This window comes from Ochotona princeps, chromosome 19 (genome assembly GCF_030435755.1).
Source record: "Ochotona princeps isolate mOchPri1 chromosome 19, mOchPri1.hap1, whole genome shotgun sequence".
NCBI classification, from domain to species: Eukaryota; Metazoa; Chordata; class Mammalia; order Lagomorpha; family Ochotonidae; genus Ochotona; species Ochotona princeps.
Window position 1 is genome coordinate 34,707,154 of NC_080850.1, and position 14,976 is coordinate 34,722,129.

Sequence of the window (14,976 nt, forward strand, 5' to 3'; positions counted from 1 at the left end):
TGGGATCTTGAGACTACCTGGATCCAGGGGTTGCTGTCCTCTAGCCAGAATGAGAGGAGATGGCCTCTCAGACATCGGCCTCAGTGAGAAGTCATGAGAAGTGCCCATGGGATCTGGTGTAGCATTAGGAAGTTCTTCCTGTGTGAGCCTGGATACCCTCACCAAGGTGAAATGGCAAGGATGTGTCCCCAGGTTAGCCCATAACCAGGTGAGCTGCTCTCGTCTCCCCACCAGCAAGCCATCTCCTGTGTTCCTGCCTGTGCCCCATATAACTGACTTCTGCCTGCTTGTGCGCTCACCTTCTTTGTCTCCTGACACTCTCCCATCTCCATCTGATTTGGGACCTTCTTTAGTAGAGGTGCAAGAAGCTGCTTTCATTTCCACCTGTCCTCTGTGGGTGCATGCCAACGCTTCAGAACAGCCTCACTGCCTCTTTCCAGCACAACTCCCACCCCCAGCGCTGGGAGGGAGGAACCCGACACTGAGTGGCGTCCCGGGAGTTAGTTCCAGACACTCACATTCTGCCTCACTCAAGTCCAGCGGGGAATTTACAGAATGCTGTTACTCATTCCTGCTCTCTATAAAATTAGCAGACTGAACTGTTTCTTTTTTCCCCTTTCAACATTTGCAGTTGGGAGGAGGGGCAGAACAGAGATGGCAGGAGCAGATTGCCTGTGCAACCCTTGTTAAATGTTAGAGAAAAGACAATAAAGATGCCACACCCATCCTGTCTTGAGAATAGGCCCCAGGAACCTGGCTGCCCAAGAAGCAGGGCCCCTGGTATTTAGCGATGGGACCAGCAGGAATGGGGAACTGTCCTCACCTTGGCCTGCCCTGGTTGTGTCCTGAGCCATCACCCTCTTTCAGGCAAATGGGATGCTTGTTGCAATGTCAGCATGTCTGCTGGGAGACTTGGCCTGAACCTTGTCCCTGGTAGTTAGTGCTCCGTGACATTCTAAATGTTCCAATCTATCAAACACTGGGAACTCTTTTTTTTTTTTTTTACTCAAAATATGGGGCACAGCATGTGCATGTGTATCTTACGCTGCTAGTAGCTATATTTGGAACACAAGAGTTTCTAATAACCATATGCCAATAATCACTGGGACATTCAACTTTTCCCTTGATTACAAAAGCAGGAAGTCTGTTGTGGTGGTCTGTTTTTCTTCCACACAATAAAACACATTGTCTGCTTACTGTACCAGTATTTGGCTAACATTAAACCCTGGGGGAAGCTGAAATTGGAACCGTGAACAGCTAATTTTCAAAACATTTGTTTAATGTAAATTGTGGTGTCAGCTCCCAGAAACAGCGAAGAACCCTGTGTCTCCAGGTTTAAGTGGAACGTTTGAGAATAACCTTCTCAAGACACATAGGGAAAGCCTTGGTCACGTGCTAAAGCACTTGCAGTGAGAGGGAGTTGGTATTTTTCAAGTGTCAACACACGAATTCCGAGTCATAATTTTTCCCCCACTTCTATGTAATTTAAAGGTTTTGAAAATTTCCAGTTGTGACAGCTGAGTCAGCTGTGGTGGAAACAGTTACAGAAGGCAACGAACCCAGGAGGTGAGGGGAGTCCAGAGTCCTGGCTCTGCCCTAGGATTTCCCTTTCCTTCTTGGGTGGCTTTAAGGCAGGTTTGTTCCACTCCCTGTGCATCACCCCTGACATGACAGGGTACGTTCCAGCCATACAATTCAGTGATTGTATGCGTGCTGCCCAGTAAGGTTTTGCACATCACAATATGTATGCATGGTCTTCGAACAGTTAATGATTGAGTGTTAGGCAAAAAACTGCATGGATTTCACAGCTTTTTTTCTTCATCATAAGTATATCTTTTAATTTCCTTTTCTGTAAACTTCTTAAAGTCCCTCATATTAGGGTTTGGAGCACAAAGGATCATGGAGTAGAGATCAACTTCCCGCTACAGTGCCCTCCCTTTTCCCAAGTCCTTTCCCAAAAGCCTGTTGATAGGGAAATCTTCTTATAGTGAATCCCATGACCCGTGGCCCCAGTGTTGGGGATGATGTCAGGCCTTATTTAACTAAGAGCTCAGCCCCCTGGCCTCTGTTAACAGTCCTCCTGTCCCCTAGCTGTGTGAGTCTACCTGTGTGAGTCTAATTCCCTTGGTGTTCTGTATCCCCGTCTATAAAATGGGTTACCTACAAGATCGCTTTTGCCACAACATTACATGAGAAGTCTCCTAGGAGTTTTCAAATGCAAAGCAACATGTTCACTGGTGCCCACCCGTCCTCCCTTACTGCTTACTGGTCAGGATTCTTTAGCCTTTATCTCCTTGATCAGGTAAGGATTATAAGTGAACAGTTTTCCCAAAGTCACACAGCAGGGCTGGGACACAAATGCAGAACTGTGGAGTATCACTTGTTACGCCTTGTGACCGTGGTCACTCCCCTTGACCAAAGTCCCTCTGGCAATGGAGGGCTGCAGAGCTGTCTGCTAGACATTGTGCACTGCAAGATTGTAAACAGGTCTTCACTGAGAATCGCTATCATTACCAGATGGCCCCTGGAGCCTAGGATGCACAGGCAGTTGCAGAGTTGAGTAGGGCACGGGGAGGTTCAAACCTCTCCATCCTCACAAGGAGACCAGCTCCAGCCGCCTGCCTCCCTTTGCCTGAGATCCTGTCAATCAGGGCTTCCTCACCTCTTCACATAATGCACGTTTGACATTTGACAGCTAAGGTTTTCCACAATGTGTTTTTTAAAGATTTTCTTAACTGGGCCTGGCGTGATAGCCTAGTGGCTAAGTCCTCTCCTTGCATGCCCAAGATCTCATATGGGTACCGGTTAAGATCCTGGCTTGCTCCACTTCCCATCCAGCTTCTTGCTGGTGGCCTGGGAAAGTAGTCAAGATTGGCCCAGAGCCTTGGGGCCCTCACCCACATGGGAGCCTCGGAAGAAACCCCTGGTTTCAGATCAGCTCAGTACTGACATTGCAGCCACTTGGGGAGTGAACCAGCAGATGAAAAATCTTTCCCTCTGTCTTTTTCTTCTCTCTGTATATCTGCCTTTCCAATAAGAAAAATATTTTTTTAAAAAAGATTTACTAAACCGAAAGACTGACAGAGGCAGATATAGAGAGCTTCCATCTGCTGGTTCAACCCCCAGATGGCTGTAGACAGGCAGGTCTTAGCCAGGCCAAAGCCAGAAGCCGCGAACTCCATCGTGGCAAGGGCCCAAACATTCTGTCCACGCGTGCCAACAGGTAGCTGGATTAGAAGCCGAGTTTGACTTAACCCGCTGAATCACAACACTGCCCTCCCCCGCCCCAGTAAATGTAATTATTTGAAAAGGGTATCATTTTTGGAATATCACAAAAATGTTTAAATGTATAGTTTCCCTCCTTTTTTTATGTGTCAAGTGGTATCAAAGTACTGTGAGATTTGATACATCACTCTTTAAAGTATAACAGAAAATTTATATTTTCTTCATATTTCCTTTCGCTTGTTTCACAAAATTTCATCCTAACCTAACACATTTTTATGCTTATAGCATTTTGTTGGTTTCTGAAAGAAAGATAATGCATGTAAACTTAAATTTATTTTGGAAACTTGTTGGGACCCACATAAAAAGTACTGAATGGTAAGGATTACATATGATTGTGTAGTTACCACATTTATTAACAATACACAGTTGAGGGGCTGGCTCAGTGGTATAGTAGACTAAGCCTTCACCTGTAGTGCTGGCTTCCTGTGGGGGTGCTGGTTTGTGTCCTGGCTGCTGCACTTCAGATCCACCTCCCTGCTTATGGCCTGGGAACACAGCGGAGGATGGCTCAGGTCCTTGGGACCTTGCACCCACATGGGAGACTCGAGGAAGCTCCTGGTTCCTGGCCTCAGATGGACTCAGCACCTGCCTTTTCAGCCATTTGAGAAGTAAGCCAGCAGATGGAAGACCTTCTCTATATCTCCTCCTCCCTGTAACTCTGCCTTTATAATTAAAAATAAACAAATACAATATAAATCTTTAAATAATGCACAGATGATTAACAGATGGATCATGAATTTTAATAATCATTAAGAAAAAAGTAGAATTTGAAATGGGATGCATGGCGATTGATTTTTCCCTTTCCAGTTCTTTCATGTGTCCTAAGATGTCCATTAAGGGTCACATAGTCATGTGCCGTCAGCCCGTTTTCATCAATGGTTTTGTTCTAGAACAACTTTAGAATAACAAAAGACAGAGATGGTGTGGCATTTATGAATGTCCTGCTCCCAGTTTCTCTGGGGTTAACTAACAGCCTGGTCACAACTGAGACATCAGTACAGGCACATGCCCGTGAACCAAGCCCAGCCGTCTGCTCTTAAATGATCCAGCGGCTCTTAATTAGGTATTTTTTTCAATTTGTTTAAAAAATGGAATTAAGAAGAACTTGATTGTGAAAGGCTTTGTTACCTAGCCCTTCCCTTTTGCTTTCTTGGAAAGTACGCCAGCAAGGCTTTGCTGTGACACACGTCCGTGGTGATGTGCCTGTGTCTCCTTCACTTGTCAGATCTGATCCACTCAAGAGATTGGGAAGCTCAAAACAGTGAAAACTTGAGGATGTCTGTCTTTACCAGTATTTCTGGATACAGTGTTTTTTATCTTGTGACATTAAAATATTGGACTTTCACATGGAAAATATCAGCTCTGAGGCCTAATGGCGGAGAATTTCTCATTCAACAGTCAGCAGAATTATTTCTCAGCATCAGTAACAATGTGGACACTTCCCCCACTGACAGGCAGATAAGGGCACAGGTGTTACTCCAAGATTGTTGTCCAGTTTTGTGCCTCAGAAAGAGCCGTTACCTGCAGCAGTCCTCAGCCCTTCTTTCCGAGTGCACCTGGGTGTGCTCTAAATGGGGGAGGGAAAGGGGAAATGTCTGAATAAAAAAGGCCATTATGCCTGCTGTCCTCACTCCATAATGTGAGTGGATTCAGAAGACCCCATCTCTGTTGTTGTAGACTTCCTCCTTCATAGAGGCATGTGAGTGTGCCCTTTGGGGAGTGGACACACCTGTGGGCAAGGAGTCCCAGCGTGGCCCCTCTGCCACCAGGGCAGAGACCTCAGGTATCTGATGTAGGCAAACAAACATTCAAAAGTTGAGGGTTGGAATCCATGACAAAGCTCTCGGAAGTCTCTTGGGAACTGCAGGGTACACATCCTTCTGCCTGTGGAGCTGCAGAAGAGGCCTGTGGGTGTTGGGAGGGCCTAGGGAAGGCCGTTAGTCTCGCCCACAGCCGGCAGATGCACCTGATTCCAAGGCTGGGTTCAGGAAGGAAGGAGCAGAGGGGGAGAGAGAGAAGGGGGAGAGAGAGAAGGGCGAGAGAGAGTTACCCTCTGTGGGGATACTGGATGGCTCTTTAGTCTGCTTTTTGCTTTTCTGAGAATTGGGACCTAGAGCTGTGTCGTTGTCTTCTTGAACTTGAGTGGCGTTCCAACATCTGGAAAGGATGAAGATTCTTAAGAGACAGTTATTAGGTCTGAATTTATGAAAATAATTCTGAATCATCACTGTAAAGTAGCTTTTAAAAAAGAATTTCAAAGTGATAAAAGTGACAGCTTAACACCCTCACTTGACTCTGAACCTCACAGGAACTCTGCAGACTCCTTTTTGAGGGATGCTGAAAGCCAGGGGTGGTTCAGTTTCCCGTGTTTCCTGGAGTATTTGGGATGAGGCCTGGGAACAGCTTCCTTGTTAGCAAAGCCCAGACTTGTGTGGCCTCCTCCCGTGCAGCCTGTGTTGTGACTCTTCTGTTTGTGTGAGAAGAAGCAGGGAGAAGTGAGCAAGGCAGCCAGCGCCGACAGCACGACTGAGGGCACGCCTGCTGATGGCTTCACGGTCCTCTCCACCAAGAGCCTCTTCCTGGGCCAGAAGGTAGGCAGACGAGCAGTTGCAGCTGCTCCAGGGGCCCCCTGCACCAGGAGGAGGGGAGAGCTCTCAGCCCAGTGGGTAGAGTGGGCAGGAGGGAGGCACTCAGGAAGGGCTTTGGGGAGGGTCTGAAGCTGAGGGGGAACTCTAGTGGGTGGGGAAGGGACTGCTGTGGGGCATGGGGTCCTGGGGGTTAGCCTGGTCTTGGTTTGCACCAGCCAGAAAGCTGGTGCAGCAGCCCAAACACGGGTTGTGCAGAGTGGAGGGTAAGCCTTCATGCTGCTGGATGCTGATGTCGAGCCCTTGACCTGGCCCGGGGGTGGGCTTGTCCTCATCCGTGGAACTAGGGCCAGAGAGTCCTCAGCTGTCTGTGTTAAATGTGGGCCGTGTATTTTCAGCCACCCCAGTGATGCACCTTTGCCAGGACATCATGATTTTGCAAAAGATGATTCATTTCTCTTGAAAATAAAAATGATGCAAAGGCTTTTAAGACCTGAGACTGAGAGTCAATTAATGTTTCTCTACCAGTACCAAAACAGGGATGGGGAAAGAGGAATTGAGTTTTGTTCAATTTTTTTAATCCTATATTTAAAATTGCAAAGGAATGGATTTGACCTTCATGCACATTTCTGCTAAGTTTGAATGTGGTATGCCTCGGTTCTGAAGCTGCATCATTTTTAAATCCCCACTGTTGATTACTTTCTGCCTCACAGCAGCACTATTCTGCTCACATCACCGCGAGTTCGCCTGCTCCCTCCCCTCCTCATCCTTCCCTGTCACTAACTGTACCTAGTGTCTCATGATACCATGCTTGTGGTGGACTCTGCTCCAGAAAGCAACCATGACTGTTTACATTTTATAACCATTATCTGTGTTTCATGTGTTTTACGAAAGAGCAGTAGGAGCACTAGTTGTCATCTTAAGGTCTGGGGCTTTGAACGTGTTTGTGTGAAATATTTTTCACTCATTTAGAAAGATTTTGGCAGTGAAGGCAGCTGCCTTGCTCCACTTTCACTCCCTGACACGCCCATGGGGTGTTACATGGAAAATGAACATGACCTGCCATCCACATTGCTTCAGTTTCGGTCAAAACGTAAAACTCTTCTGCTTAGCACCAGCTCCAGTTCACATCGCTCATGCCAATGACTAGTTAGGAGCTTGAGACCTCTTCAGCAGATAGAACAGTGGAGGCCCCAAGTCACTCTCACACCCTCTATGACCTCACCCTTGGGTGCTCCAGTTCTGGCCCCTCTCTTCTCTGAGCTTGTACTCCTTCCTCTCAGCCCTCACACAGCCAGCATCAGATCAAAACTCTTCATACCCTCCTTGCTGGGTGAACTCAGATATTTCCAAAAGAACTGCAGAGAAAACACTGATTTCATAAAGCCTGATGGACATATAGTCTAATTCCACTTAGGAAACAGTAGAGAATGAAAGCAGAGGGTTCAACAGTGAGACGGATGTGCCTGTTTGATGCCTTCTGGGGGAAGGATCTCAAAAGATTGGGTGAACTGGGCCCTGAGATAGCGTGGTCAGCCTTGAGAGGATGACTGGAAACCGATCCAGACTGCCCAGCCTCCTGTGCCTTCTAGCACACTACAGTCTCTCGGCTACTGTGAAACTGCCATTCCTGTTTAGTGTGTGTACAGCTTAGTGGCCCAGGAGTCACATACCCAGGAGAAGGTGCCCTGAGGTCCAGCACAGCTTCTCACAAACTGAAACTATCACAAGGCAGTCTGGCACCCATATAAAGAACCGGGGGCCAATGCGCTTTCTGGAACTCTGCAGCAGGAGACAGAGTGACCTCTGTTGTTTGTGGGTATCGCTCTGATGCAGTACTTCTGAACTTTCATGGGTTGTTACTGCTGGGTGAGAATCGCGGCAGCCAGTTCCAGAGGGTCAGCAGTCATCAAAAAGGCACATAATGTTTCACACAAAACACAGCTCTTGGCCCGGGTTTTAGGCGGTGTTTCCCAAAGGGTCCTTTGGAATGATAATGCAAGACAGCCTCTGTTCCTTGAATGCTGTTTTTTTTTTTTTTTTCTTTTGTCTGTGACAGTGAAGTCAGTGCTGGAGTTCTGCAGGCTGGGGTGAGGAAGGATGACACCCTGTCTGTCCTTCAGGGCTTGATTGCTCAGCTGTTGCAGGAGGAGCCAGGCCTCTAAGTGGTATTTGAGTACCCTCACCACACCATGATTTTACCCACTGTTCACACACACATGGTTGCATTGCTATAAAATGGAGAACAAGGCCGTGAGTCTGAATCAAACACCTATTTTTTGCCTTGTGTTTGACCGTAACTTACAGCCTCTGAAAAGAGGCTTTAAAACCCAACACGTTTATTTCAAAACAGTTCCAGTGTATAGAAGTGTAAAATCTCTGGTGGTGGTAGCCGTGTGATTTAAAGCTCCTTGATCACTTGGGAAAACTACCTTAGGAGAAGCAAGTGATGAGGATTGTGGTCCGGGGCCTGAGGTCACTAACACTGTATGGGGTACCAGGGTTTTCTCCCTGGGATTCCTCTTGGTGCCTGGGACTAGAGGCTGTGCTGAAGAAGCAGACAGGGTGCAGAGGCCTGACTCAGAGGCAGCTCAGCTGTGGGCCTCCAGGGACTGCTGTCCCCAGAATCCTTGTGTTTGTGAAGACTTTCTGGCCAGAGCTCACCTGAATCCACTGAGAGACCCAAGCCCTCTAAGGACACATGCAGAGTACATAGCATGGAGATGAGGCAGGAGGGGTTCCAGAGTGGGTCCTAGGAAAACAAGTCCTCAGGAAGAATCTAGAAAGACTTCTGTGGGGACTCTTACTGTTGCAGCCCCCTTGGTGGAAGTGGACTTTGGGAGACAAGAAAAGAATTCCCTGTTATGCAAGGGAAGGGCTGGTGAGGTTGGCTGGACCTCCTTCCTTGTCTGTTAGGGTCATTACAGGCAGTACTCAATATAGCACTCAGTTGTCAGCAGTCACTTTATTTCCTAAAGCTGACTTCACATCATTCATACATACACACACACACACAAAACTTAAAAATATTGTACTGCTTCGTATGGCCAAGACATCAGGTCAGGACGATTTAAGTAGCCATCCAGTGGTTCTGACCAACTGGCTGCTTCCCTGTCATCAGTGACAAAACTGCCTCCTGACCTTCCAGTGTGAGGCCTAGCTGTCGGACACCTTGGCTAGGTCAAGGGCCCAGTTCCTGAGCTCTGGCATTTCCATAAGTCCTGTTTTAAGGCAAGAGTGAAACTCATTCCATCCCAAAGTATGTGAGAGGATGTCTCATATTCTGTTCAAGCCTGGTGTGTGTGCCTGCAGGAGGCTGGCACTATCATAGGCATGGTGGGCCACAAAGGGTTTTAGAAGGTCCACTTTCTGCATCAGGCAGATGCTTTTGTATTGAGGTCATACCGGAAGTTGAGAACCTGGGTTAAAGTAGACAGAACCACCATTGGATGGTTGGACACAGTAGGTCTCAGACCAGCTGTAGCCACACCAGCTGAGATAGGGTTAGATCCCAGCAGTGGAAGGGACTGGGAGGAGTCTTCACCTCACAGTCTGTAGTCAGAGGGAGTCATGTTAGTAACTAGTAGTTCTCTGTGGTCCCTCTCTCCAGTAGCCAACAATCTTCACTGCACTTATTATGGTTCAAAACTTAATTGTTCATTTTTCCCAGTGATGGGACACAGAAGTAATCACCATATTCAGATTCTGAAGCTACTCACCATTATTTCACTTCCTGGTAAATCGAGCTAATTTTGGGAGTTTTCAGTTTCCCAGGAATCTCATTTCCCTTCCCACAAGTGCCCTCACTCTCACCTCTTGGGAATGGCCATTTTCTGTGCCTACTCAGGTGTTCCCAGCTGGATTGTTGGGTTCTTCCCACAACCATGGTGCATCTGCACCCTATCCTCATGGGGATCTCCTGTCTGGGGGAACTCCTGTCTTTGTTCATGATCATCTCACTGATGGTTTCTACCCACTCCTTTAGCAGCTTGCTTATGCCAGCTTATTACCCATTTGTCCTTCCAAAGTGCCTGAACCAATTTGTCTTCTCTGCATCCGCTTCCACTCACATATCGTGATCACATACTTTAGAGGGATTTTTTTTTTTTTTTAAGTATTCATGGTTCTGCCCTAAACCCTGAGAATTTCTGAGCCTGGTGTGCTTTGTTGGAATTTAGCAGGAGAATCCTAACTCTAGCTTCATCCTCAGCTGTTGATGAGAGTGAGTAGCACACAGTTGCCTGGTAACCCTCGGTACTGAGCAGTGGAACTGTAGTCTTTGCATTCAAGAGCAGGGTGGCCTCCGGCCGGAAGGGAAGGCAGTGGATCTAGAAGGTACCAGGAATTCTCCAGGGAAATGAATTCTGTTTGCAGCTGCTCCTCCCTTCAGCAATGCCAATGAGCCCTGCAGTGCCCAGTACCCCTAGATAGATGGTGTCTATGGGTATTTCCTGACCATTTGACTCAGAGCTCAGGAAAATAGCTGTTTTTCCAGTAAGGCCCAAAAATTTAGACCCAAAAGAAGCTAGACAATTGGTAGAAAATGGTTTAAATTGAAAGCTTGAGCATGAAAAGGTTTAAACAAGAGAGAAACCTTAAAGATGTCTAGGAAGTCTGATTTATAGGCCTTGAGTAAGGCTCTGCCCTTCTTCTTTACCTGTCTTCTGCCTTCTCAGCTAGTACAGCAGAGGGGGTGGTGTTTGGTAGGCAAGGAATATTGCCTCAGTCTGAGTTTCTTTAAGCAGCAGCGTCTTGGAGTACAAAGTGCAGTACCAAGTGAAGTCATCCTAAACCCACTTACCTGTCCCACTCCCTGAGCTCTCACATGGTTCAGTCCTGTGCTGGCCCTGTATCTGTGCCTCTGCCTGGCACCTGAGCTGCTAAGAGCCTTGCTGTGTTCAGTCAGCCCCAGGGAGTTTTTTTAAGACCTCTAAATCATCAGAAAGTCCTGGAGGAGAAAACTGGCTCCTCCTCTTTGAGCGTTCATTAACAGTAAGGCCCACAGTCTTGATGCAGGACCTGGCTGGAGTCTTTCCTTGGCTACATGACCAGCCTTGTTTCTTGTAAATTGCTTTCTCCCAAACAATGGCTTTTAGTCTAAGTAGGCCCCTGATTTGAAGGTTCTTGATTGTTTTTGGCAATCAAAAATGGGTATTTAAGTTTCTGTTGCTTATAGAGTACAGTTTTGTTGTTGTTTTGGTGGTCTGGTTGGTTTTGTTTTCAATAAAGCTTTTGGCCTTAGCAACTCAGCAGCTTGAAGCTCAGCGCCCAGGAGCCTCTGCCCAGTGTCAGCACTCCACCCTCTATCCGAGTGGGATTCTGGACATAGGTTGCTGCGAGGCCCTGCAGGCTGCTGTCACTCACCCAGTCCGGGTCGTAGTTGGCCCGCACTGCTGGTGTGGTGAGGAGTCTGTGTTGCTGAAGAATGGGGGGCTCCTAAAGAGAGAAGGATGTGTATGCAAGAGCAAGCTCTACTACAGGCACTTCTTCCTAAAAGGGGGCCTGGGGAGAGAAGCTGGGCCCGTCCTAGGCTCCATCCTAAGCTCAGCTGCTGAGAGTTGCCATGACAGCAGCAACCATGAAGAATAAGAATTTCAGGAAGAGTTAGGTAGATGACACTTACTCAAGGGAATTGTTTGCTAAGCCTCAAAGTCACCTGACCAACAAGGTGAAAATGACCAAAAAGACCTTGTCTTGCTAGAAAGCTGTCATTTTTCTTGCTGATTTTCACGAGAGCTTCAGCACTACAGGACTCCCAGGCACATAACACTAGGTGTTATTGAGCAACAGGCCAGCCTCAATCCTTGCCACCCATTAGCAAACACAGTGACAGGAACCATGACAGAGCTACCGGGGGCTCACCCATGCCAGGTAGGACTCATGCACCACCCTGTCCTCCAAGAACAAGGACTGGAACATATGCCCCCTTACGCTGGCAATGATTCTAAGGGTGAAAGTTGTATTCCTTGTGGCCTGCACATCCACATCGCAGGTCTCTTTCAGGGAGAGCCAGTGCCCTGCCCCAGGATGGCTGGGCCTCATGTTCTTTCCCCAGGGTCACCCAGCTGGCTTCCTTTCGGCATCTTGAGCGGTACTGGAGCCTTGCTTCCAAATGAATCCTCCTTAGCCAGTGACTCTGTTTCCCTCTGTGCCAAGAGCACAGGGAGTGTTCACTGCCCTTCAGCTGTGTGCCAGGGCCCGTTCTCTGCGACTTGCCGGCTCTCCTGTTATTTCCCACCTCATGCTTTTCTTTTCAGCTGAACCTTATTCACAGTGAAATCAGTAATTTAGCCGGCTTTGAGGTGGAGGCCATAATCAATCCTACCAATGCTGACATTGACCTTAAAGATGACCTAGGTAATTGGGGATGGGGTTTACATCACCAGCTGTCAGGTGAAAGTTATGGAACCCAGAATTTAGGCTGGTTTATCTTCCCAGACTTCAGGACAGTCAAGAAAGATCTCCAAACACAAGACTAATACTTGAGTATAGACAATAATGTCTGCTTACTCCAGGCCATTTCAAATGGGAATGGTCTGACATGTTTCATTATATGTGATTGGCTGCTTTCCACTCAATTGCAGATACATTGCTGTCTAAATTCTCTTCCATAATGATCAAACTGACTGCTGGTTATTTGGGGGGAGGGTTAAAACATGTGTTTTTCATTTTGTTTTATTATAACTGAAAAAAAAATCACAGGTAACTACAAAATGATAGTTTCTCCATTTAAGCACTGATGAGAAGTGACCAAACTTGACAAGAAAGACAGGCTGCCTTTGTGTCCCATTAAGATCTTTATTTCACAAATTCATTTATGCGAGTTTACCACCCAGTGTCTCTTCCGCATTTTCTATGACTTAAACTGCTAGAGATTGAGTGTCCCTTAGTAAGGGACCTGGTTGGAGGCTAACCTTTGTCTCTGAGCTGCTGGGGTTTCAGAGCCTTGGAGCCCCCCACTGGGTAGAGCAGAAGGCCCAGACTGAGGGGCCCCCTCCTCTTTGCTTGTGAAGAAAGGTCAATTCCTGGGCATAGTAAGGCGCTGGTCTCCTGGGCATAGAGCTTGCCAGGGCAGCAGCTCTCAGTAGGTGCCCACACAGGAAGCTTACTGAGTGTTTCTTATTGACCTTCAGCTGCTTTTGTAAGATTTTCTTACTGGGAGAGACATTGATCCCTGCACCCAGGTCTGGCTCATGTATATTGGGCACAAGAGCGGGCTGCGGACATGGGGACTCGCACTCAAGAGTGCCCTGCTGAAGCTGGCTCCCTGCTCACTTCCACGGAAACCTGCATTAAAACAGGGAAGCTCTGTTAGCTAGAAGAAGCAGGAGTCCTGTCCACAGCACATTTTATGTAAAAATGCATAAAAATGAGTACTGCTAAAATAAGGGACAGGCCTGTAAAGAAAATATTTTGACCTCTCAAAGGGAAAAATTAAAGCAGTCCTGCACATGTAACTACTTTTTGCCTGCTTTTGAAGAGAGATCTCTTGAAGGTAGAACAACAGTGAATGCCGCAAGAATAAAACTCAGCCTGCATTTATTTTTTTATTATTATTATTATTATTTTTTTTTTTGCTGCAGACTAAATGGAGAAACCTGTTGTTTTGGTTGGCCTGAAGTTCCACTTTTTTTTTTCTTTTTTGAAATAAATGCCATGTTTTAGTAGCCTTCTCAGTGGGATACCCATGTTTGTAGGCTTTTGCGAAGTGAAATGGGGCATTCGTTGTTTCTTTTTTTTTTAACCTTCTGAAATGATCTCATGTGTGTGTTTCTCTTTATTTGGACTTGTCATTCAAATGTTTAATTTAAACATGTCACATTTGATATTCCTCCTCCTCCTGTCCTCACCCCCATCCACATGTGCGCACACTGCGTGGACTGATTGCCCCTTGGGCTCCTATGTTGGGATCGACCAGGTAGGCCAGCCCTGGCATTGGGGCGTAGTAAATGTGCCTGTGCGTGGGTTTCGGTCCAACACAGTTGATCTACATTTGTTTACCTGTTATAGTTGCAAGTTGTACAGGCTGACATTGCCTCGATCGACAGTGATGCTGTCGTTCACCCGACAAACACTGACTTCTACATCGGTGGTGAAGTAGGTAATGCCTAGCCGGGTGCTGCCGAGTGTGTGTGTGCATGGTCAGTCGGCCGCCGCAGACAGCTTGATCCTTGGACAGCTATGCAGGGCTGCATTCATTTCACACTTCCAGCTGTCCTGACCTCCTGAGGTCTCCACTCTCTGGGTTGTGAACCCGAGAAACACAGCCAACTGTCAGCCAGGATGCATAGTACAGCTCACTGGAGGGCATTTCTAGTTTGGAAACTGGTTTGGCAGCATCATTCCTTCCCTTGCTCCATGAGGCACAGGGTTTTGGAGACTGGGTTCACAGGTGGTTTCACCTACATGGAAGATAACAGTGCGAGGTACTGAGTGGCATTTAAGAAAACTTCCTGCATTCCCAAGGACAGACAGGGATGGTGTGCTTGTGCATACACCTTGGTCCATTTCTGCACATCACAAGGATGCTTATTCCTGTACCCACAGGGATGCTTTCTGAGTATCCTCCCATGGGTAGGGTGCTCAGGCCTTAGGTCCACGATGGGGCAGCTTCATCCTCTCTTGGGAATGTTCTAGACTCAGAAAGCACCTTCTGCTCCCCTGGCAACTCACGGAAGGCTGTGGGGCTAGGTGAGGGAGAGAGTAGTGGTGAGGCTTGGTCCTGTGCCTACAGGTTTGTGGCCTGGGTATCAGCACCCTACTTGAAGAATCTGTGAAGGAGCTCATGTAAAGAGTGGGCAGTCAGTGTGTTGGGAAATGAGAATCTTGAGGGAGAGAGGCCTCTTAATGTCTCACTGTTTACTGGTTGTGGGACCTAAGTTACCATCACGTCAGTTTCATTATGTTTGAAATAATTAGTATAGTGAGAATTGCACAAAGTGAAACCCGTTTTGTGCCTGGTTCACGATGGGTGCTGGATGTGTGCTCTTGCACTTCTGTTGTGCTGTGATTGTTACACACACTGCCAGTCCTGAGAGGAGTGTTCTGAGTGATCATACAGCCGCTCCCAGAGAGAACAGCCGCCTTTCTCATAAACACCAGCTGA

The 14,976-nt window shown here is 47.3% G+C and overlaps 1 protein-coding gene across 2 annotated transcripts in view; it reads left to right on the forward strand.

The window, feature by feature from the left end:
* Positions 1-14,976, forward strand: part of LOC101530371 (core histone macro-H2A.1) — a 64,074-nt gene that overhangs the window by 36,143 nt on the left and 12,955 nt on the right. The window contains exons 5-6 of one of the 2 annotated variants that reach the window (XM_004586421.2): positions 5,769-5,876; positions 12,128-12,227. In XM_004586421.2, the coding sequence (XP_004586478.1) occupies positions 5,769-5,876; positions 12,128-12,227 (208 nt within the window). Of the gene's footprint in view, positions 1-5,768; positions 5,877-12,127; positions 12,228-13,880; positions 13,972-14,976 lie in introns of both variants that reach the window. The other variant, XM_058677693.1, reaches the window with a different exon arrangement.